Source organism: Gadus morhua, chromosome 18 (assembly GCF_902167405.1).
Source record: "Gadus morhua chromosome 18, gadMor3.0, whole genome shotgun sequence".
Lineage (NCBI taxonomy): Eukaryota > Metazoa > Chordata > Actinopteri > Gadiformes > Gadidae > Gadus > Gadus morhua.
In genome coordinates this window covers 11541609-11566603 of record NC_044065.1, presented here as the reverse complement: position 1 = coordinate 11566603, position 24995 = coordinate 11541609, and the positions used below count along the sequence as shown (strand labels likewise).

General features: G+C 46.7%; 1 protein-coding gene across 3 annotated transcripts in view; it reads left to right on the top strand.

The window, feature by feature from the left end:
• ankfn1a (ankyrin repeat and fibronectin type III domain containing 1a) overlaps positions 1–24995 on the top strand; it is a 100172-nt gene that overhangs the window by 47705 nt on the left and 27472 nt on the right. For all 3 annotated transcript variants that reach the window (XM_030340193.1, XM_030340194.1, XM_030340195.1), the window contains 8 exons: positions 2476–2674; positions 7540–7750; positions 14379–14573; positions 15852–15965; positions 16735–16832; positions 18341–18431; positions 20841–20948; positions 24638–24737. In XM_030340193.1, coding sequence (XP_030196053.1) covers positions 2476–2674; positions 7540–7750; positions 14379–14573; positions 15852–15965; positions 16735–16832; positions 18341–18431; positions 20841–20948; positions 24638–24737 — 1116 coding nt within the window. The remainder of the gene's footprint in view (positions 1–2475; positions 2675–7539; positions 7751–14378; positions 14574–15851; positions 15966–16734; positions 16833–18340; positions 18432–20840; positions 20949–24637; positions 24738–24995) is intronic.

The window sequence follows — 24995 nt, the reverse complement described above, 5'->3', positions numbered from 1 at the left end:
TTCCCTGTCAGAATCAGCCATAAGTGTTGAGTCAATTTCATAGGGTTGCGTTATTTTATTTTGTATCTTATTTCACGTTAAAAGCAGATGAGATGAATCACCGAAACGGTTGACCATGGTCTTGGTAACTCATGATGGGGGAGACCTGCTCACCCCCCCCCAGCCCACCCCTACCGCTCACACTCACCCCGAGACAGAGAAGAAATGACACAGCTTTAACATACTGAATTTCGGTTGACATCTGCCTTGGGCTGAAGGAGCTGTTCTATAACATGACTCAGTCCCCCTGTGTTAAACGGGAGAAGGAGCTGCATAGATCTTTATTGTGTATCTTTGTGGACTGTGACCTATGGGTTAATCAGGCAGCGAAGCATTTGTTCCTGCTCACCAAATATTTGAACATTTCTAGCCATTCGTCTGGGCACAGGATGCTGTACAGTCCAGTCCTGTGCTGCTGCTGCTGCTGCTCAGTCTGGCTGTTCCCTCCTCGTCTCCTCCTCTCAACATTCACCCACACCAACGTGGTCTGGCCTAAAATGTGTGTCGTTTTATTCTCCTCGAGCATCGCACGGCGTACAAAACCGTTAGGGGCCACGAAAGCAAAAATCTACATAACACCTTTTTCTTTTCATTTTTTGCTTTTTATTCGTAAAAGTACAGGTTTGCAAACACGAGGGCACGGCGACCTGAGAATGTCTGCACTTACGTAACAGCCCCGGGTTGGAAGCATACCAAGGTTAAAAATTGCTGTGTGAGCTGACTATGTGTTATTATAGCTCACTTATGGGTTGGCTTTAAGTGAGTTAAGTGTCCTTTCCTTTAATTCAGCTGAGGATTCTGGGTAATCGTACCCAACGACAAACACAGCACAGGGGATCCGAGTTATTTGTGGGTCCCAATCATGTCAGAGAGAGAGAGAGAGTGAGAGAGACGGATGGGGATGGGGGTGGGGGGGGGAGTGGAGGAGAGGCGGGGAGGGAGGGATGGATGGATGGATGGATGGATGGATGGATTGAGACGTTATCCAAAATGTCAAAAGAGAGGAAGAGGGACGGAGATTAAGCCATCGTACTCGATGAGGCTTTTGATGTTGAGAGAGAGAGAGAGAGAGAGAGAGAGAGAGAGAGAGAGAGAGAGAGACAGAGAGAGAGAGAGAGAGAGAGAGAGAGAGAGAGAGAGAGAGAGATGGAGAGATGGAGAGAGATGGAGAGAGAGAGAGAGACACAGATTGAGAGAGAGAGAGAGAGAGACACAGATTGAGAGAGAGAGAGAGAGAGACACAGATTGAGAGAGAGAGAGAGAGAGACACAGATGGAGAGAGAGAGAGAGAGAGAGAGAGAGAGAGAGAGAGAGAGAGAGAGACACAGATGGAGAGAGAGAGAGAGAGAGAGAGAGAGAGAGAGATACATCTTCACTCACTGGGACACCAGAAATAATTAAAAACACAGACAATGTCAAGCTACAAGTGAGGCCAGATAACAGAGCCAGGGGCAGAAGTCCTCGCTGCCAGGGGGATCTTACGGGATGGAGACGGATCTGAGACGGAGTTTGAGAGTAAAGCGGGCCGAGTCACGGTTCTCTGTTAGCGCTGGTGGTCAGGCACTGGCCAATGTTTCATACATACCCCCCCCCGAACCTTCTGCAAGTAGAACACGCTTGAAGCGCCGCAGTCGGTGGCAGACCCTCTGAGGCGGCTGCAGAGGCTTTAGGGTGAAGACCGGGGGCGGGTCAGAACACAGGCCGCCTGCACTCACACCTCCGGCCAGGAGCGCGTGTGCACCGCATGGTTTCATGCTATGACCCAAGAATTATTTTGCCAGCCATGGAAACGGTTTGAGATCAAATGATCAGATTCGCTCTTAGGTCGCCTGCCGCCCGCCTCTCGTTTAGTTATTGTTTGACTTAGCGGCTCCACATGGTTCATTAGCGCCGGCGCTCTATTGGTCCTCCATCCCCTGCACTCGTCTCTGCGTCTCCTCGTCGTGCTCCTTGTGTCTCTATTTTCTTATTGTGTCACGATTCTATTGTTGTTGTGGTTGTTATTAGTGTGCTGTTCAACCTCGAGCTATGACTCAAACCCTCATTTCCTCATAGCCACCGCAGTCACTGGCTGATTCCAGGTAACCAGCCCTGGATGATTACATCGCAGTAAATAGCGCAGTCCAATGAGTGGGTCAAAGCATGTACTTCGTTACCACGTGTTGTTTCGGCCCCAGGCGACTAACCAGTGGCCGCATTAATGCCACTATCAAGAAATTAATTAGTTGAATCCTCAGGATGCATTGTTGTCCTTATTTGGTGTATGACGTTCATCGGTTGGAGGTAAACATGTTGCCCTTCAAGTGAACATGGAGTCAGTTCACGGAGTGTGTGTTTCTGAGAATGATATGGCTATTTAGGATTCGCTTTTACCCAAAGCAAGTTCAATCAAAACGGTACCCAACCAACCATCCTCCTGTCTCCTGCCTCTTCCAGCAGAAGGTTTCCCGTCAGCATGACCCAGCCGATGCAGAGCCTGCAGCTGACCCAGAGCAGGAAGGTTCCGGGGGGCCCGGCGTCCCCGAGCGCCGCCAAGCGCCTCTACAGGAACCTCTCGGAGAAGCTGAGGGGCAGCACATCCTCCTTTGAGGAAACATACTTCTTCGGCAAGTCCGACCGCCTGCGCAAAGCATCGGTGAGTGAGTGAAGTGGGGCTGTTGAGCCATCAAAGGTCATTTTATAAAGCTGGGGTCGGCAATTATTTTTTTCATTTTTTTCTTCCTATTTCTGGAAATTCTCGTTGCATCCCGACAACGTTCAATAAATCCAATGTTCTGATAAAAAACATCTAAAATCCGGTATCTTTGGCTATCACAGGCCTATCATAATGCCTGTGAGGCCCGTCCAATCTTTACATTTGGACAGAATGAAAGGAATGAATGGTAAACCTGTCTATCTACCTAGCTACCCTGCTAACTGCACACACTCACGCCCACGCACTTACTGCACATGACCAGCGTCTTCCACAAGGCTAGGCAGGCGTCCTGCCGCACATTGGACACAACTGACCATGGCTGGTAGCATACGCTAGCTTTAAGTGTATCGTTTATTTCTTTATATCCAAGCCGCAATCATCAAATTATACCTCACCCAACTTTCTTTTGATGAAATTATGTTTTGATTCTCAAGTCTCATGGTGCTCAGGCCTAGAACAATGGCCCATAGTCAAACAAATACATGAGAACCTTGAGACTCAATCAAAACATAATGTAATCAAAACAAAGTGGAGCAAGCTAAAACTGCTGTCTGCAGCTTTGATCATTGGTATATATATCTATGTATCCTATATTTTACCTATATTCCCTCTTTAATATGCTGTAATTAAGGAAAGTGGAGAGTAGGTGGTAGCATCACAACACTGTATTGTTGTCTGAATATATTAGGCTTCTTTAAATGTATTTATCTGTGATATCTTCTGTCTTTTCTTTTCACATCTTTAATTCCTCTTTAATTCCTCTCGTCAAAATATATGGTAGACTTGCGTACATTGCCCTGGGTTTCCTATGACATTACGAGTACATTTACCTGTCATACGTCTGGCATGTACCATCTGCTGGATGCACTTTTATAGAACTTTCAAAATCATTCCAAACCTATCACAACATGAGGAGTTCTCGTAAAAAAAACCCTGCATTCAGTCACTGACGTATCGTGTTGTGGCTGATGTGTGAGCCAAAGCTGTTTTACTTTCATTTGTTAAGTCCACGTGAACCGGCAGTTTCAGCTCGAATTCGACAGAATGCGATTCTTACAAACATGTTTTAGATACCAGTTTAGGAAGGAGAGGGGAGGTGTTATTCCCATGGTTACCACCCACGGTCGCTTTGTGACTCTTTCTAAGTGAGTACATGTCCTTTAGTAATACCACGGCGTTATACTATACGTTTCCCAGAAGGTCTCTCTGGGAAACGTACTGTCTCTCAGACGCAGCAGCCATCCACCGGTCCCCACATGCAGCACCTCACATCAACACACAGACACACACCGTGGCGTTGGTTTACACTCTCGGTTTGGACACTTATACCTCGCTCAAAGAATGGGACTTGAGTTTGGAGAAGTGACCGGCAAAAACACACCATTTTACTCCTGTTTTCTCTAAACAGTGGTATTATTTTGCCAACAGTGACGGAATGGAATTTATTACTTGATTGGAGATCAGAAAATAAACGAAGGAAAAATAAAATTCAGGGTTCTCTGGCACTATAACAAGCAGTGCGCCTCTGAATTCTTTTGGCAGCTGTTTACCTCTTTACAATGTAAAGAAAGTCTGAAGGACATGGCCTCAGGTAGATAAAGCAAAGAAAACACACTGAATTATGTTGTGCTGCTAACCTACCCACTCTTTTTAGGTACTGTAACTTTGTCCTTCGGCACCAATTCAAAACAGCCTCTCCTTCGTGACTGCTTGAAAATATATATTTTGAAAACATGGTATTCATTTCCCTTGTTGTGTATGGCTTCATTGTAATGCTTCACACCCTTGTCTCAGTGGGTGTGTTTAATCGAAACCCTGATCGGTGCCACAGGGTTGGCAAGTGTAGTCTCACAACCCTCAGTATCCTACCCCACGCCAGGGAACTCTTAAAATATCCTATCTAATCACGTCCTCCATGTGATGGCTTAAAATGGTCTGATCAAGCTTCTTTGTGTGCGTTTTTATGTGTGGTTGTGTGCGCTTTGTGTGAGTGTGTGTAATTTAGTCTTCATTGGACATTACAAGCACAGACGGATCACTGTGATCTCTCTGCTCGTGTCTTCAGCAGGGAAATCAATTAACATGTGGTTTGGAGGTCCACTAATGCTGTTAGTGGTGACATTTTAGCCAAGATTCTCCCTTCCCGCTGATTAGCACTGTTTTATTAAATCTCCCTCTTTCTCCAAGACTGTTAACTCAACACATGTCCATGTGATATACCACTGACTTTACTTTATTTTAATTTTTTCTTTTTTTATGACTTTTCTGTTTTATGTTATTTATTTACAACCAAACATCCTGGTTGTACAATAATTGTATTCTATCCCAAAAATAAATTGGGCTGCGCTTGCGAGTGTACGTATGTGAGTGTGTGTGCGCGTGTTTGTTTATTGGAGTGTTTTGTGTGTGTCATCATCATTTCATCATTCTCTCCCCCTCTCTTTATGATTTTTTCTACCTCGTACGGAGCTGCCTTGTACGTCCGTCTCTTTTATGTCTCTGATGGCTGCTTTCCAAAGGCCACACGGCTGGCACAGTCTAGCCAACACACACACACACATACACACACACACACACACACACACACACACACACACACACACACACACACACAGACACAGACACAGACACAGACACACACACACACACACACACACAGGCAGGCAGGCAGGCAGAAACGCAGACACGCATGCACGTATACAGGTGCACGCAGACACACACACACACACACACACACACACCCACACACACACACACGCTTGTGCATGCAGACGCGCATGCACTTATGCAGGTGCACGCGACACACATGCATACACACTCACACGCACACATACATGTATGCACAAAACTGCGTTCAGTCACACAAACTCACACACACACATACCAACCCGCACACATATTCACACGCTAACACACACACATTTCCAGACACAGCACTTGGGTTCACGGCTAGTTATACCATCGGAGCCTATCGTATTGTGGATATGGACAATGGGCTTCATCTTCCCCATCCAAATTGTTTCCAGTATTGATTCGTGGTCCCACAGAGAGATGCACTGCACTGTTCAATCGTCTGTATTGTAATGAAAGACCCAAGCACTTGTGCACATGGTACAATGGAGACATGTTTAATTTGTTTTATTTAGCGTTTTTTGTAAGTCCTTTTGTTAACCAAGCAAACACCCCTCGGTACTTTTATCAAAACAAATATGTTTCCATTTATTTCTCTTGCATGGCTAAGTGAGTTGTTTTCTACTATTTTGCTGTTGCAATAATAAAGCTTTGTTCCGTCCTTGCATTTGCCGAAACAACAATCCAAACACCTTAAAAAATAAAGCGTAAACATACAACCAGAACTGCAGAACATTTAACTGTATCGAATGTGTAATGTTGTTGGAAAAAAATACTTTTCGATGTTCATCTTTTTTTCATGTATTATGTTATCTCTACCATCTAAGTGTATTATATCGATTATAAATGTTCTATTATCATCATTAGTAGTTTTGACTTTTTTAATTCAGTGTGCTGACAGAAAACGGATTTCAGTCAAGCAGACACACGGACAGACACGAGCAGACCTTAATATAGACCCTTTCATGTGTTCTCTGTGGAGACCTTTGCATGGTGAGGCTATGGCTGGGACCTATCTGGGCTCCTGGCTCCTGCTGTGCGTGGAGCCGCGTGGCATCGCTCCAGCGGTACATACGGTTACTGCAGCACGCTGCTGTAGCCCCCCTGAGAGCAGGAGGAACGTGTTGAAGCCCACACAATGGCTTTGTTTTTGGTCACACATATTCTTCTGTCCTTTTTCTTTTCCTTGTGTCTTCGGTGTTGTTCACATGGGAATATAAATAGAAGAGCTGTGAGTCAGAATATAACCTACCTCACTCCTTAGACTTTGAAGCTGATTGATTGTGAGCACTATTGGTTGGTTTATAGTTGGTTTTGTTGTGGTTGATTTCTCTATGATTCAGATTTTGGCTCAGTGTGAGCATTGGGCATTGTGACCTACAAAGCAACGTACAAGTTAAAAACGACTTAGAAAGATAAAAGCAAAGTTAAAAAGAAATAGATTGAAAAAATATGGAATACTTCCCAACCTCCAACACCACTGGAGTGTAGAGCAACTAAAGGACTGAGAATAGTTATTTTTTGTGGTACTAGTGAAAAGTATTTAAAAAAAACCATGTATAAATATATATATTTGTGTTTGTTCTTCATTTAATGCTTTAAAGTGTAAGTGAATCCAACTGTTTCAGATGAAATGCCACTGAACGGGGGGTGAGGTGTTATCCCCATGGTTACGACTCACTGCAACTCTGTGAAGCTTTTATTTACTACAATCTTTTTAGTACCGTCGTTCGTTATAATGAGCGATGTTGTTGCGCGGCTATCGACGTCAACCACTGCCAAGGCGGAGCTCCACACCTCCCCACACACCTCGGTGTCGTGACACAGGGACGCACGGAGCCGTTACAACTAGAGGAGAATAGTACAGTTAACGTAGTTAGTTTGACCTCACGAAAAGTGGAACGTTGACAGAACAGTTGGCAGCGACTGGCAAAGACATGGGATTTTACTCCTTTTTTTATTTTATCGCGGTCCTATAAAGATAAAAGTGAGAACATTTTTGAAAAATAAAAGGAAACAATTAAATAAATAGATAAAAAAAATATGGGATACTTAACGGAACCTCCACGGTCACTGGAGTGTAGTGCAACCAAATGTATTACAATAGTTATGCCCTAAAAATATATTAAAAAGTGCATAAGACATCACGATGCCTCTTCGTCTACCCCTCCCAGACTATGCAGGGCAGCGACTGCATCCTGGAGGCGGTGGAGCAGCAGGACCTGGACACTGTGCAGATCCTGCTGTACCAGTACACGGCCGACGAGCTGGACCTCAACACCCCCAACAGCCAGGGCCTGACCTCCCTGGACATCGCCATCATGACCAACAACACCCCCATCGCCAAGCTCCTGCTGAAGGCCGGCGGCAAGGAGAGCCCCCACTGTGAGTCCCACGTTGTACTGGTGGAGTGTTGTCGGCTTTGGACGAATCATGTTGCTGGAGGATTGCGTTTTTATACACGTGGGGCGGTAATGTAGCTCAGGAGGTAGAGTGGGTTGGTTGGTAACCGCAAGGTTGCTGGTTCAATCCCCGGCTCCTAATAGCTGAGTGTCGAGGTGTCCCTGAGCAAGCAACCCTGTTCCCGACGAGGTGGCTGTCGCCTTGGCCTGGCTGATGCCGCTGTCTGTGTGGGAATTGTATGCATTAATGGGCGAATGCCAGGCAATGTTGTAAAGGGTTTTGTGTGGCCTCTGGTCACACAAAAGCGATATATAAATGCAGTACAGTTACTATTACGGCACTATCATGTGGCCTTAACCCGGTGAGGGGATACTTTTTCAAATCAACACTGGGTAGAAAATCCCTGAATCTCTCCTTTTTATTCTCCATCTTGGGTCTGGGCTAAAGGATCTATTCCAATTAAAAGCCTTACCTCGCAGAATTACCTTGTGAATCTCTCAATTGCATTCCTGAAGGTTTCCACTGTTCCTGTGTGTGTGTGTGTGTGTGTGTGTGTGTGTGTGTGTGTGTGTGTGTGTGTGTGTGTGTGTGTGTGTGTGTGTGTGTGTGTGTGTGTGTGTGTGTGTGTGTGTGTGTGTGTGCGTTTAACCTTCATCCAGTAGTCTACACACAACTTGCTCTCTGGTGAGGCACAAAATGGGTTGCTTTATATGATCACAAAATGAATTAATTGTCAGTTGAATTTGTTCTTACCAAGCTTTTTAAATTAACTCAACACAAGCTGGTGGGTGACTGCTAAGTACTTCCACAGAGGAAGTGATCAGTTTTTCTACTTCAACAGAAATCAGACAGGTTAGCTATACTGCTATTTAGTAGTTTAGCCAACGCTTGTATCCAAAGGGACTTACAAGTGAGGCCGTGAACAATAAAAGAGTCAATATTGGAGCGTTTGCTGGTTCAACCTCATCTGTTAGCTTCAGATGATTTATGTCTGCTGCTGTGGTTAGAAAGAAAGCCAATGAAAATCCCCCCCCCCCCCCCCCCCCCCCCCCCCCCCCCCCCCCCAGCAACTCCCCCAACAACTCCCCCAACAACTCCCCCGTCCCTGGAAATGTAAATGGTATTTAACAAGGTGCGGTTAAAAATACCCAAAACAGCCGACGGTGCCACTTTGGACCAATGAAAGGAAGAGTCGGAGACGCTAATGTGTTCTGCTGTCGTTGGAGGCTAAGTTGTGTTTGCGTGGAGTGCGGTCACGGCACTGAAACAAAGACCGGTTTCGTATGTCGACTCAAGCCGCTGCCAACATGTCAGTTATCCTGAACAGATGAAAAGAGCGAAGGCGTCAGCAGAAGATGTAACGCAATAGAGTCTCAAACACTCACGTGTTTTATAGAGCAGACGCTGCCTCAAACTAAACAGAGACCCACAAATGTGTGGTGCAGGCGCACACAATCCAGTTAGAATACACAAGATTTGTTCCGAACGTCACGCTTAACACCAACTACTTTGGACGAAGTACACAGTTCCTCACAGGAGGATTACTCTCAGCGGCACCCTGGCAGCTACGCAGAACGGTGTGAGTCAGTGTGTCTGGGACTCGGCGGGCGTTGAGTGAGCAAGGCCCAAGCTATGGATCCAACAGCCCCTTTCCCGGTGCTGTTGTGTCTGTCGTCGCAGCAGTCAAGCCCTGGCTCACCTCTAACCTAGACGGCACGCTCACTCCTACCCTCACCCCACTGACAGCCCACCCAACTCCTCCACCGCCATTCCTCCAGCACCTCCATCAGTCCCGCTGTTGCTCCTCTCCCCGGCCCCGGTTAGAGTTCCCAGACAGGTGACTCATTCCTTTACTGCAGCACTAGGCTGGAGGTGGGTGCTGGTGGAGAAAACACCACCACTTTTCCTTTTGTGTGTGTGTGTGTGTGTGTGTGTGTGTGTGTGTGTGTGTGTGTGTGTGTGTGTGTGTGTGTGTGTGTGTGTGTGTGTGTGTGTGTGTGTGTGTGTGTGTGTGTGTGTGTGGTTGGTAGGTGGGTGGGCAGGCTGGAGGTTTTGGCAAGCGTAGGTGTGTGTGTTTAACTGCAAATTTACACACACACACACACACACACACACACACACACTCTTACTCACTCTCTCTCTCTCTCTTGCTCGCTCGACCCACACTGCCCCTCTCCCCCACGTCTGCATGCACGCTCACACACTCACACACGCATGGTGGGTGTGTGTGCTCCCCCCCCCCCCCCCCCCCCCCACACGGCGCGTCGGTCCCCGGGGCCGGTCTGAGGTGAAACAGTGGCCACTTTACAGCGGGGCCCCCGGGGGCCCCCGCAGCGGGTCCCCACAGTGCAGCCTTAACAAGGTTTGTCGTTTAATGGTTTAACTTTTCCAATGATGCATGTAACGCCGGGGCAATTACAGCTAAGTGATTTATTGTGGCGCGGGGGCTGCAGCGGGAGCTCTCCAAACAGTGGCTGGGGCTGCCGGGCGGCCGTACAATCCCATCCCTGTAAACAAACACAGAGTCAACAGCGGCGCGCTGCCCCCTCCTGGGGCCCGCTGAGCTCTGTTTATGTCATACCTCAAGTGCCAAGTAAATCAGTCAGCCAGCCTCCTGACAACCTTGCTGCCTCCCGCCATGGCTGCTTATGTGCGTGTGTGTGCGTGTGTGTGTGTGTGTGTGTGTGTGTGTGTGTGTGTGTGTGTGTGTGTGTGTGTGTGTGTGTGTGTGTGTGTGTGTGTGTGTGTGTGTGTGTGTGTCGTTCTGTGTCTGTGTGTGTGTGGGTGTTGGTTGTGTGTGTGTGTGTGTGTGTGTGTGTGTGTGTGTCCCTTCGTGCGTGCGGGTGTGTGTCTGTGTCGTCTGTGTTTGTCCTGTGTGTGTGTGTGCGCTTGTGTCACCACGTGTCGATTTCAGCATTTGAGGATCTGCGTTTCTATCGGTGTGTTTATTCTTGTGTGTGTGTGTGTGTGTGTGTGTCAGTCATCAGTCATTTAAATTCACATATGCTTGCGCTTTTATAACATGTTTTTTTTATAATGCCTTGCCATGGTCCCCTATGAATGCATGCATTCCCATGTGTATGTGTGTGTGTGTGTGTGTGTGTGTGTGTGTGTGTGTGTGTGCGTGCGCGACTAACATCCAGCGCCGGTGGACGAGAGCACGCGTGCGTGTGTCAATTTATGAGGCCTCTCTGGGTCCCAGGGGGTCTGCTATTTCGAGTCCCCCCCCCCCCTGCCACTGCCAGGCAGACAATGGCGTGGCTGTGTGAGGCAGCTCTTCCACAGACAGAGTAGCCTGTTAATTTATAGCCCTTTCAATTAGCCAGCTCAGCCTGCTGGCCCTGGGCTGACAGACCCAAAGAGGGCAGGAAATTGCACCTCCAGGCTGCTAATAGGGGCCGCTCCCTTGTCCGGCTCCTCTGGCCAGACGTCGGGGTTGAGGCTGGGTCTGGCTCTGGAGTCTGAAGGGACTACAGACGGTCTCTAGGACACGTACAAGTGCAAGGTGTGATATACCTACGCATGGTACTGACTCATAAAACAATGTATGCACGTAGAATCAAACACAATATTACACACACACGCGCACACACGCACACGCACATGCACACACACACACACACACACACACACACACACACACACACACACACACACACACACACACACACACACACACACACACACAAACATACAAAAACAGCACACACAACCCACAGACATACACCACAGAGACACACACACACACACACACACACACAGACACACAGACACACACAAACACAAAAACACACGCCACACACACCACACACACACAAACATACACAAACACCACACACACACCCCACAGACAGACACCACACATACACACAGAAACAGACACACTCACACACACACACCCCACACATTGACACCACACACCGTGCCTCATGGGGGGTTTACTGCCTGAGGGCTGGGCTGTGAAAGAGGGGCTTCTTCTTCGCTGGTGTTTGTTTATGTTGCTGTCATGGCCCATGACTAAGGCCGGTGGAGGGAGGCAGAGTTGTAGAAGGTGAGAGAGAGAGAGAGAGTGTAATATAGAAGTGTTCTGGGCAGGCTGGCAGCGGGCTCTGGGTTTTACCATTACACACTGACCTGTCAGACAGACGGACACACACGTCGAGACGCGCTCAGGCCTTATTCCATTTAATTCCGTCACAGTATACACATTCACGTCATCCGACCTCTCTACTTTCTTTGAGATCTTATTTTGCCTCTCTTCTCCCCTGTTCTTTCTCCCATCGTCTCCTCTCGTCCTCCTCCCTCCTTTCCTCTGCTCTTTTCGCCTACCCTCTTCTCTATTCACCTCCTCTCTCTTCCTGTTCTCCTCTTTTCTCTTCTCGTCTCTATACTTGTCTCCTCTCTTCTCCTCTCCTCCCGCCTCGTATCCCCTCTTCTCTCTTCTCCCCTCCTCTCACCTCCCATCCCTCCCCCCTGTCTCCGTCCTCCCCCACTCTGCCGCTACCCCTCAACACGTGTGTGGTTTGTTTCTTTCCACTCCACCATCAACATCAGCCACCCATCAACAGTAATGGCGTCGTCAACGGTTACCGAGGCATGTATTCATCAAGAGCAACAGTGCTAGAATGTCCAATGTTCCGTCGCCCATGGTTACGTGTGTTCCTTCCGACAACAGCAGACCTTCAGTGTGCCTTCCTTGACGGCGGCCACGTCACATAAAAGCCCCTCTTTCTCTCCGTCTCACTGTCTGTATATGTCTCTCTCTCTGTCTGTATCTGCCTCTCTCCCTCTATCTGTCTCTCTCTCTATGACTCTGCTCTCTCTCTGTATCTCTCTCTCTCTCTCTCTCTGTATCTGTATCTGTCACTCTCTGTATGTCTCTCTCTCACTCTCTCTCTCTCTCTCTCTCTCTCTCTCTCTCTCTCTCTCTCTCTCTCTCTCTCTCTCTCTCTCTCTCTCTCTCTCTCTCTCTTTCTCTCTCTCTCTCTCTCTCTCTCTCTCTCTCTCTCTCTCTCTCTCTCTCTCTCTCTCTCTCTCTCTCTCTCTCTCTCTCTCTCTCTCTCTCTCTCTCTCTCTCTCTCTCTCTCTCTGTGTGTATCTGTCTCTTTGACTCTGTCTCTGTATCTGTCTCTCTCTATGGCTCTCACTCTCTATCTGTCTCTCTCTATGTCTCTTTCTCTCTCTCTTTGTATCTGTCTGACTCTCTCTCTCTGTATCTGTCTCTCTGTAGGTTTTCCTCTCTCCATCTATGTATCCATCGCTCTTTCTCACATGATCAAGATTGAAAAGGCTGTATTTCCATGAAAAATGTATATCTACCTTAATTTGAAAACATTAATTTACATAGCGAAATGTTTAATTACATTTAATGAATTCATATTAATACTACTACTACTACTACTACTACTTATTTTACTTCTACTAATAAAAATAGTACAATTGTTCTCTTTCTCCATTAATGTGATTAAATGTGATTGAATTAGTTGGTGTCGTCCTTTCTCTCGCTCTCTCTCTCTTTCCTTCTCTCTCTCTCTCGCCTCAGCTAATTATACAGCATGTTCTTGACTCCCCTGCACGCCTCGATTCCTTCCGTGGTAGCTTTCCCCTCGACGAGGAAAGCTACTGTAACCAGGGCCCCACTGTAACCAGGGAGCCCTGGGTATGATCTAGCCAATCAATCTACCCCCCCCCCTTCCTCCCGTGATGATTCCTTCCAGCTAATTGGGCGTTCCAATTCTGGAGACTGCACGACACACATGTGCAAGCACACACAAGCATAAACACACACACACACACGCGCGCGCGCGCACAGACGGACGGAGGGACGCAAGACCAATAGGTGTCCGTGCTGGCCCATACGAGATGATCTTATCAATCTGCCCTTTCAAGCATCACTCCTCCTTACCGCCGCGAGGGAATAGCAGGCGTAGCATACTGTCGCTAACGGCGCTGTCCCATCTATAGAAGGTTGCTGTGTGGAGATGCCCTGGCCAAGACCCAAGAGAGGAGCTAAACTGTTGGTTTACCGTTTAAGCGTTTTCCAATATGCAGTGGAAATAATGCACCACACTGCCGTTCCAGTTGGGAGATTAAGTGAATGCATTAAAAAGCCTTTGTTTTGTGTGTGTGTGTGTGTGTATGTGTGTGTGTATGTTTGTGTGTCTGGACAATTAAAACATCTAAGCTGCCTTCTTCCACATACATTTTTGATTATGAATGAATATATACCAGCAGGCCCTTCTATACAAAGCACCTTAACATTGAATTAAGATGAATTCAATTTTGCACCCCCAATATATTTTCTCAATGCAATATTATACACAGTATACCAGTACTATTGTAATAAATGATTATTTGTTTTTAAAATGTTACTCCATCTGTCATGCAAAGGGGTGATCTCTTAATCAACATCAGACAACATGCAAAGAATCTGTTCAAACAATTCACATAAAGAATCTTCATCTTCAACAAAGAAGAAAACCTGTTGAACTCCTGTTGATCTCCAGACTCTGACCTCCCCTCTCTCATCTGTCTGACCGCTGGACTCTGACCTCCCCTCTCCTCTGTCTGACCGCTGGTCCCTAACTTCCCCTCCCTCCTCTGTCGGCAGTTGTGAGCGTGGAGAGCCGCGAGGCCCACCTGAGCTCCCTGGTGGTGGAGGCGGAGCGGAGGGCAGACGAGCTGGCCATGCAGGCCCAGAAGGAGGGCCTGTCCCTGGACGCCTGCCACAAGGACAAGCAGCTCCGCGCCTGGGAGTGGAGGAGCAAGCTGTACAAGCGCATGCGCACAGGCTTCCAGCACGCACGTGAGTCAGAGAGCCAGAGAGTCAGAGAGTGAGTGAGTGAGTGAAATGTTAAGGGGACCTTACACATAACTAACTGAATTGATTAAAAAGCCTTACAACTTTTGACAGTTTTGTGTAGAGTTGGAGAGAAACAATGAAATCATGAGAAACGTGATGTCTTTCCTAAAAAACTCTTATTTCAGGGTCTTGAGTTTTTTATGAAATGGCCTGCTCAGCATCTTGAGCAGTAAACAATGATAGCTCATCTTGATTCAAGGCTCGAATTTGACAGTCAAAATGAAGTGTTCTGGAAGTTCATTGTCTTGCACTTTGTTTATTTTTCCATGCATGTCTTACTGAACAGATAGAGATCGAGTGAATTGGGTCAGATTTCTATTCTCTCCGTCACAGAGAAAACAGACCACATAGCATTGAGAGTGAATGGGTTCTAACGCAGACTCTGGTGCCTTTCGGATGACAACATTCAACTGAATAGCTGAACATGGGTTCCTTGGCCCTGTGAAAAAATAAATACATTGACGTACAGGCATGCACATTAACAACCACACCATTCTCAGACGAACACACGCACACACACGCACACACGGACACACACACACAAACACACACACACAGACACACACACACAGACACACACACACACACACACACACACACACACACACACACACACACACACAAACGGACACACAAACAACCAAACCATTGCGCCACATGAAGTGGTTGAAATTGCAGCAATTTTGGTAAATGGATTGTCAGGGTGATTCTGGATAGTCCTCTAGACGTGAGGTGAGCGTTATTGGGGAACCGCCCCAGTGATTCTTCCCTCTCAGTGACTTCTTATAATGGACCTTTGTGTGTGTGTGTGTGTGTGTGTGTGTGTGTGTGTGTGTGTGTGTGTGTGTGTGTGTGTGTGTGTGTGTGTGTGTGTGTGTTTGTGTGCTGGTGTGAGTGCTTGTCTGTGCTGCCACAACGTCAACCCACAGGGTTATAGCTTCTCTTAAAAGTAGCTCTACGCTTAGTTCTCAATTTGCTGAAATGTAGGACACTTTTCTGCCCCTTTTTCTTTCTTGGGAACCTAGACATAAAATCGTCATCGAAAAAGAAAATGGGGATTTAATGTCACAATTTAATGTCACGGTTCACAGTACATTATTTCATTGGAAAGGGGTCTGAAATGATGATGCTTGTGGTATTGCAAGGCGATGGTTTTTCCTACGGGTGAACGATTGCGCCAAGTCCTTTTTTTGTGGTTGTGATACGGATGCCCCTGCACAGGTGCCCCGGAGACCCCGTCTCTGGTTCGGCTGAACGTGAGCAGCAGTACCTCGCTGACCGTCACCTTCCAGGAACCCCAGTGTCTCAACTCCACCGTGGTGACCAAGTACAGAGGTACCAGCACGCACGCACGCACGCACGCACGCACGCACGCACGCACGCACGCACGCACGCACGCACGCACGCACACACACACACAGGCCCTTGCCATCGTCTGATATGTACTAACCTAGCTTTTTGAACCCCCCACTTGTTTCCTGACTGAGGTTAAAAGTAACCAAAACACGATGAACGGAATAACCTGGATAATCTGGTGGATGATAGTTAAATAGATTTTCACATTGGTCGCTACGCGTGTTGTGACAGGTGCGTCACATTTCAAGTGACAGGCTCTCCAGGTTCCACTCTCCTTTATCACTAGTGTGTCAGCATTCTTACCGTGCCTCACCGAGATGGAATCTGGTACTTAGAAAACAACTACTATCTGTGTCTTTTATTGCCTCTGTCCTTTGCTCAGGCTAGGCTGTTGATGGAGCTGCATCGCTGCAACTGATGAAAACATATAAATACAATCCAAAGGCATGTTTTGCTGGGAGATAGATAGAGAGAGGGAGGGAGAGAGAGAGAGGGAAAGAGAAACAGAGTCAGATCTCTCTCTCCCAAGTTTGAGTCTAAGAGAATTAAAGAGACTTTATGAGGGACGCAGTGGAACAATGGATTCTAACGAAGTAGGAAAAGCCGTTCACACGATCACGTTCATAACGCTTCTATAAATACCACTTTGTCTGCATAGCAGTTAGCTTTCATCCTCTTTTCTATTAGATATGTCATTGATGTGTGTGTGTGTGTGTGTGTGTGTGTGTGTGTGTGTGTGTGTGTGTAGTTGAGTGGAGCTGTCTGAAAGATTTCTCTCTTCTGGCTGGAGAGATGGTGTTGGACAACCTGCAGACTTTGAAGTGCATCATCAACGGCCTGACGACGGTACGGCAACACATTGTCTCTCTCTCTCTATTGCTCTCTTCCTGCACCACTCTCTCGCCCTTCCTCTCTCTCGCTCTCGCTCGCGCTCTCGCTTTCGCTACTGGAGCAACAGAAGCATACAGGAGGTAGAGCAGCAATCAATAAATACAATTAACGATAACAATGAAATATAATGCGAAATAAAGGACAAATATTATATCTATATGTTGAATTAAAGAAAACAAGAGATGATAGAAGGACAACGGTTCAACGAATAATAAAATAGTTGAATTGAAAAGATAAGTCCTTTCATAGTCCCAGTCTTCTTGCGGGCGAGATCCTCTATGTGCATTAGTAGTTCACAGTACTCATTCTCAAGTTGTGATTGATTGAAAATTGAAAACTGTAGAGCATGTGTCCCACATTTTGCGATTCCATAATAAAATCTTAAACTCTCACTGTACAGATGTACGAAACCCAGACGGAAGTTATGGGTCCAAGGGGCAAAAATGTTCTGCATGAAAATAAGTAGCGGGCGGCGAGGCAGAACTTTTATCTTTGGCCTCAAATGATAGCTCCCCCTGTGGGTGAATTGTCCCAAACTTCTTCAAGATCTGCTTCCCGGGAATACATTTGCGTCAAAAATGTTGAAAAACATTCTGCAAGCCGGGGCTTCGCTATAAGGTTTAGCGATCCGGAATAATAGGAAGAGGAGTTCTTAGAAATCCAATATCATTCCACAGATACTCTGTGAATACCTAATATAATACATAAAAGTCTTACATGGGCACTTAATGGGTGCGTGTGTGTAGAGGTTATTGAACAGTCTGGCTATGGTGGGTTGGTTGGGTGGATCCTCATTTCTCTCCACCGCTCCCCCTCTCGCTCTCTCTCCTCTTCTTCCTCTCTCTCTATGTCCTTATGTCTCTCCACCCCGCTGTTTCTGTTGATTTCACCCACACCACTCCGTCACTGGTTCTCCTCTTCACTCGTGCACTATAGGTGTTTTCCTTTTCCCTGCTAAGCCAGTGCACACTGTGACTTCAAAACGGGAAACACAATAGAAGCTAGGCAGCTCTGTTTGACCCACAATGCACCACCATTTGTGAGCAATTATGGTAGTGACAACAAACACGAGAAACATGGTGACAGAGCGGAAAGAGGAGGAAGGTAATCGTATGGCACTGAATGACACGTGTTGTTCCTTTATAGATTATCTCAAAGGAGGCCAACCGAATGAATACATCTTTTTATCCCTGTGGATTGGCTGTCATCCCACTGAATAGCACATTGCAACTGGAACAGTATGTCGATATCTGTGTGATGGATATAAAACCTTGGTTTCAGATTGAGACAAAAACAATTATATGGATGCAAGCATGCTTCTGTACATGCAACAGATCTCATTCGAGTCCCATTTTCTCGCTAGACGTTCAGATAAAACAGAGAAATCCTCATCCGCATCCACAAATTGTATTTGTTGTCTCTCATGTGTGCTTAGATTTGCTGTTGTTGTTCATGTGTTCCAGGGGCGGTTGTACTATGTCCGGGTCTCTGCGTACAACATGAAGGGCTGGGGCCCCACGGCACCTTCCCTTCCTCCATCTGCTGCACCCTCCAGTAAGGACAATATTGTGAAAATAAATGCTCTCCTCCTCCGTGAATGCGCTGCTCACAACACTCCCCTGGCCAAGAAGGTATAATTATGAGTATAGAAATCGTGTCCTGTGTAAAATGTGAAATGACATGGCGGCTCTTGGAAGGAGAACATTTGGTTCATGAGCAGTCACGACTCCCTCTCCGCCAGTCACATAACACAGCCTTGGGAGCTTTGAGCAAGTGTAACGTGTACGTGTGTGTGTGTGTGTGTGTGTGTGTGTGTGTGTGTGTGTGTGTGTGTGTGTCTGTGTGTCAGTGTCTGTGTCTGTGTGTCTGTCTTAAACAAGGGTCTTAAGAAATCAATGGCTCTCTGTATTAAAACCTGAGTGTCTTTCGGTCAAAGGATGAGGGAGAATTTTCAATCGCTCTCATTCCCTCGGCCAATGGTTGGTGAGCTGTGTTTTCAGGAGCCATCACGACTCATGCACCGCTATTCACTTAATACAGCCTTGACAGCCCTGTAGGGATGTGTTTGTGCGTGTGTGTGTGTGTGTGTGTGTGTGTGTGTGTGTGTGTGTGTGTGTGTGTGTGTGTGTGTGTGTGTGTGTGTGTGTGTGTGTGTGTGTGTTTGTGCGCGAAAGAGGAAGTTACTGGAATACAAGTGAGCCACATATGTATTGACATATTGTCCTTTAAAAAAGGAACACTTATAATTGTTACGCAAACTTGAGCTAAAATATTATAAATAATACAACACAGAATGAAATGCAGCCTTTACGGCCTTCCCAGCATGGGGCAAAATTGATGTGGCGTTCCGTAAAATATGAAAAGCAGTGGAGAATATATGAATGTCGAAACTGAGCTTGCATATTCATGAAGGTGTAAGCCCCAGGAGTCAGCGTGTGTCACATTTAATAACGTCCCCCCTCGGTGAGACAGGGACGCATGAAATATCTTCAGAAGAACATTCAGCGCTTCGCCCCCCCCCAACCCCAAGGTTTTCTTTTTGTGTTCCCAAGACAGCTCCTTCCTGAACCGTTAGGGTAGCACCTAGTCGTTGTGTTTTAGAGTTTGTGTCTTTCCCTAATGATAATCATGATTGTACACATGCACAAGGGGACTTTTGAATTGTATGCAATGTTTAAACCTGCACTACATCTCATTCTGGGCTCGTGTCCAATGGGAGGGCTCCATGGCTTTCAATTAGTTTAAACCTTTTTATCGTTTTGGACAATAACTATGAACCCGTTCACCTCCTTGAATAACATGGTTATTTCAAAGGTTGTGTTGCAAATACCCAACCGAGTTTCCGAGAAAATAGAAAATACCTGGAATGGTGTGGACGTGGGTGGATGAAGCACTCACATAATGTCAAATTATAAGAACAAAAAGCTGTTAAGTCTTTTGTTGTTTGCAAACCCTTTTGAAGTAAAGGGGTATGCTGCGGTGGATTTTTTTATATATTGTTCGACAAAAGTGATGCTTCAAAGTGGACCACCATGAGCAGAACTGACGTATAGCTGCAGTAGCTCAGGAGGTAGAGCGGGTTGACCGGTAACCGGACTGCTGCTAGTTCGATCCCTGGCGGAGTGTTGTGGTGTCCCTGAGCAAGACGCCTAACCGTTACTACACTGCTCCAAATCGGCTGTCCGGCGCCTTGCATGGTGGACTCTGCCGTCGCTGGGTGAATGTGAGTTTTAATGGTTGTAAGTCGCTTTGGATAAAAGCGTCTGCTAAATCCCCTTAATGTAAAATGAGAGTTTCAAATCTAGCAGTAGACTGGGGGACAATTATTCCCAACAGAGACAAGACGCATGGTCTATCGTTTATTTGTGGGCTCTACAACAACCAATCCCATCATACTACATGGTTGACTATCTTTTTATTTTTGTTTAAAAACATTTAACTGCTTGCCGTTATTTGAAGAAGGAATCTATTTTTGGACTGTTACATGAAAGAAAATGCTGGTCCCAACCCTCTCATCACGAGAGGAGCCAACACAGCAACGTCAACTTTGAAAGGGTCCTATTTTTAAGGCAATTGATATTTAAAAGTACACCTAAAAATACCTTCCTCCTCAACTTCCACTTCAAGAGAGTCTTTCTCACGCAGTCGTGAGGGAGTTTAGAGAACAAACATGAAAAAGGGAACGCATTTCTCGCCATAATGTTAAAATAACTGCCATTCAAGACAACTCTGGCCGAGAGTCTTTGAATGCGAGTGTATTGGCAGTAGAGAAGGGGACTCCAGTCCAGGCCATCTGGGTCTCGCAGTGTCCTCTTCATGCTTTGCCGTTGCAGGCTTCGATGAAGAGCTCTCATGGATCCTCCAAAACGTTTCTGATATTGCTTGGCCAAAATGCATTTTGGGTACAGTGGATATAAACACCTCCTCTGAGCCAACAGTGTAAGGGCTCTGATGTCTCCTCAGACTGGCGGGACGGGGACGGAACAGAGCCCAGGAGGCGGGGCCAAGTCGAGGCCATGGAGCGTCTGCTCCAGCAGGTCCGGGCCACACACACACACTACTGCTGCGGAGGTGAGAACTTGCGCACGCACACACGCATATATATATACAAAAATATATGTGTATATGTGTTAAAATGTGAATGTTTGTTTCTGCATTTGTTGGGGCAAAACAACATGAAATATTAGATTCTCGCTATAACGCGATCTCTTGGTTACAAATTCAGTCATTTAGGTACCCCAATCGCCATGCAAAGGTTATGTAAACACTTATATATATATATAAGGGATCAGCACGGATGGCCAACTCATTTACATGCCTGCTTATCTTCATTTATTACGCACAAATGCAGGGTAGGGAGCAAACATGCTCTGAGAGAGAGATGTGATTATGTTTGACACATGAATCTCATCTCTATATATCTCTATATATATATCTCTATATATATCTCTATATATATATCTCTATATATATATATATATATATATATATATATATATATATATATATGTATATAAATATATATATGTATATATATATATATATATGTATATATATGTATATATATATATGTCCACACACATGCACGCACGCACGTGCGCGAGCACACACACGCACAGGGAGCTGTGTTCCTGCCTCATGGGCACACAAGCAAACACATAAAGAGCACACACACTCACAAGTTTGTGTGTGTGTGTGTATGTGTGTGTGTGTGTGTGTGTGTTTGCTGACTCACTAATGGAATATAGCCCTTTTCTTCTCTCTCAGTCTGTCTCTAACGCTCTCCGTCTCACTCCTTATGTTCATGTCTCATTCAATCTCCTTCTCTCGCTCACACTTTTTCACTCCCTGTCTCTCCAATGAACCCAGATCCTCTATCTGCCTCCACCCCCCCCCCCCCTCTCTCTCTTTCCCCCTAATCTGTTGCTATCTCTCTCTGTCTCTGTCATTCTTTGTCCCCCCTCACTCTCCCCTCTGTCGCCATATGTAGTAAATCTCTCCATTCAATCCCACAAAAAAGTCTAATTATGTACAGGTATATATTTTTTATGAAAGCATTTAAAGTGATCTGTTCTGTTTGTGTGCGCAGTCTGTCTGTGTACAGACATCAGCACGGTGCTGATAGGGCAGGAACACACAGATGATTGATGGTCTTAACGGGGGTTGTCTTCCATTTGGCGTCCTTTTCCTGTCACAACAGCTCACAAAACGATGCCGCTGTGTTTGCGCATTCATCCGGCCAGCATGTCCTCAAAATCTTTTTTTTTAATATGTATCTGCAGGTTGGTAGGTCTGCTTTGCTATGGAGCGTGTCAGGGTCTCTTTCTTTAAGTCAATTATAAAATGTAAATGCTCTCTTTTGACTTTGGTAATTTGTTGGTGTTGCTCTCTCTCTCTCTCTCTCTCTCTCTCTCTCTCTCTCTCTCTCTCTCTCTCTCTCTCTCTCTCTCTCTCTCTCTCTCTCTCTCTCTCTCTCTCTCTCTCTCTCAAAAGATAGATGTAAGCAGTAGGCAGCTCATTAATCAAATTCAATAATTTTTTTCTCCCTAAACTAATTTCTGTGTTTGTTCACGGTTATGTGCGCTCCTATGGCAGCCAAGACCCCTACCGTCATTCGAGCCACTTGTCACTTTCACTTAACTTCTCTCTCCCCCTCCCTCTCCCTCTCTCTCATTCTCTCCCTCTCTCCCTCTCCATCTCTCTGTCTCTCTGTCTCTCTCTCCATGTGAACCGACTGCAATTCCATCTTGTTAATTGAAAAATGCTTTCCAATGTTTATTTAGTTTTCTGCTTCCTAAGTCTGCATCTCAAGCTGGTGGATGTGTGTGAGAAATGTCACCTGCTTTTCTACTTCTGTGATTATGACGAGAGAGAGAGAGAGAGAGAGAGAGAGAGAGAGAGAGAGAGAGAGAGAGAGAGAGAGAGAGAGAGAGAGAGAGAGAGAGAGAGAGAGAGAGAGAGAGAGAGAGAGAGAGAGAGAGAGAGAGAGAGAGAGAGAGAGAGAGAGAGAGAGAGCCCAGTGTATTAAAGCCCGCCAAAAAGCCTTGGTATGATTGCCATAAAAAGTGGATTTGGCCTTAATTTAGCTCTTAAATGTGATTTAATACTACAATAGTCATTCAGTTTTCACCAGGACATCATCTGAGGAAGTAGTGGTCTTCAGTTACAAGTGATGTCGTACTTAGCAACTAAACAGGCCAGCCTGGCACCTCCTCCTGTCCCATAGACACTGAACGATGCTCCGGGCCCCTAAAAACCCTCTTCGGCCGTCCCTGGGTGAATAGGTGGTCGTCAAGGTGGGGATGATGGTCGTCATGGTGGAGGAATCTGAGGGGTGGTAGTAGTGGGGCACAGGGTAGTAATAGGGGTGGAGGCGATGCGCTGTGGAGGGGAGAATGGTTGTGGCGGTGGTGGACGGTTGCAGAGGAGGATTTTATGGTGGAGGAGGTGATGTTGGTGGTGCAGGGAAGTACTGATGCTGGTGGTGGAGGAGGAGGTAGAGGGAGTCATGCTAATGGAGGAGGTGGTGGTGGTGTAGGTAGGCGGTGGTGGAGGAGGAGGTAGAGGGAGTCATGCTAATGGAGGAGGTGGTGGTGGAGGGTGGTGGTGGAGGAGGAGGAGGTAGAGGGAGTCATGCTAATGGAGGAGGTGGTGGTGGTGTAGGTAGGCGGTGGTGGAGGAGGAGGTAGAGGGAGTCATGCTAATGGAGGAGGTGGTGGTGGTGCAGGTAGGCGGTGGTGGAGGAGGAGGTAGAGGGAGTCATGCTAATGGAGGTGGTGGTGGTGTAGGTAGGCGGTGGTGGAGGAGGAGGTAGAGGGAGTCATGCTAATGGAGGAGGTGGTGGTGGTGTAGGTAGGCGGTGGTGGAGGAGGAGGAGGTAGAGGGAGTCATGCTAATGGAGGAGGTGGTGGTGGTGGAGGTAGGCGGTGGTGGAGGAGGAGGTAGAGGGAGTCATGCTAATGGAGGAGGTGGTGGTGGAGGGTGGTGCCGGTTGTTTCATGTCCGGCCAGGAACTGAGCGCTGGTCTGCCAATGTGCTTGTGTGCGGCAGCATGGCATTACCCTGCTCTTCCTGTCTACCCTCTTGTTTACAGGCTGGCAATTACACTGGTGATGCTTAATTAACTTAAGAGAAAGAACAAGGGGTCGCAGCGGTGGGGGGAGTCTGGCAGGGTGGAGATTGGCATCGCTGAGGGCCCTGTGAGCCTTGTGGGAAGGAAGGGCCATGGTGGAGAGAGATACAGGGAGAGTGTGTGAGGAGGATGAGAGAGAGAGAGAGAGAGAGAGAGAGAGAGAGAGAGGGAGAGGGAGAGAGAGAGAGAGAGAGAGAGAGAGAGAGAGAGAGAGAGAGAGAGAGAGAGAGAGAGAGAGAGAGTAGATGAATACATGGAGATAAAGTTCAGCCAGGCTGGCTATGCGTCAGAGTCAGTCAACCCTAGTTCTGAATGCCAGCAACCTCAATGTAGTTGAAGCATTCACGCGTGGGCATGTACACACACACACACACACACACACACACACACACACACACACTCTCCAAGTCTAGGAGGACGTTTGTCCATATGCCAACCAGATGCATTCTAGGCAGAGATAGAGTGTGCTATTCCAGCGCTATTGTCCATGGTGTTAATCCTTCTCTACCTTACGATGGTTGTGTGAGCACTAAAGTTTTCCTTACCTTTTCAAGTACCTGCTGCATTTGGAACATTACATGTGTTTATTGAGCACCCCCCCCCCCCCCCCCCTCCTCATCTTCCTCAGACTCCTCCAAGCTTCAGAACCCGAGCAGGAAGCAGTCCGTCTCAAGGAGTCTCAAACACCTCTTCAACTCTTCCAACAAGTTTGTGAAAACATTGAAAAGGTTTGTGCTGGTTGCTTGTTCTGACACATTTTGCTGACCTTTAGTGTCCGCTGTCAGATAGTCTGACATCCCGAAAAGGGCACTGACATTTAAAACAAATTTCACTTTCACAAGCTCATGATTTCCCCCCACGAAGAATGTATTAATACGTTACAGTTCATAGAACACACATGTTGATTACATTGTCAAATATGAACATGATATATTTTCTATCTCTATTCTGGCCTTAAAAAGTAACCCGGGTCATACCATTCTGGC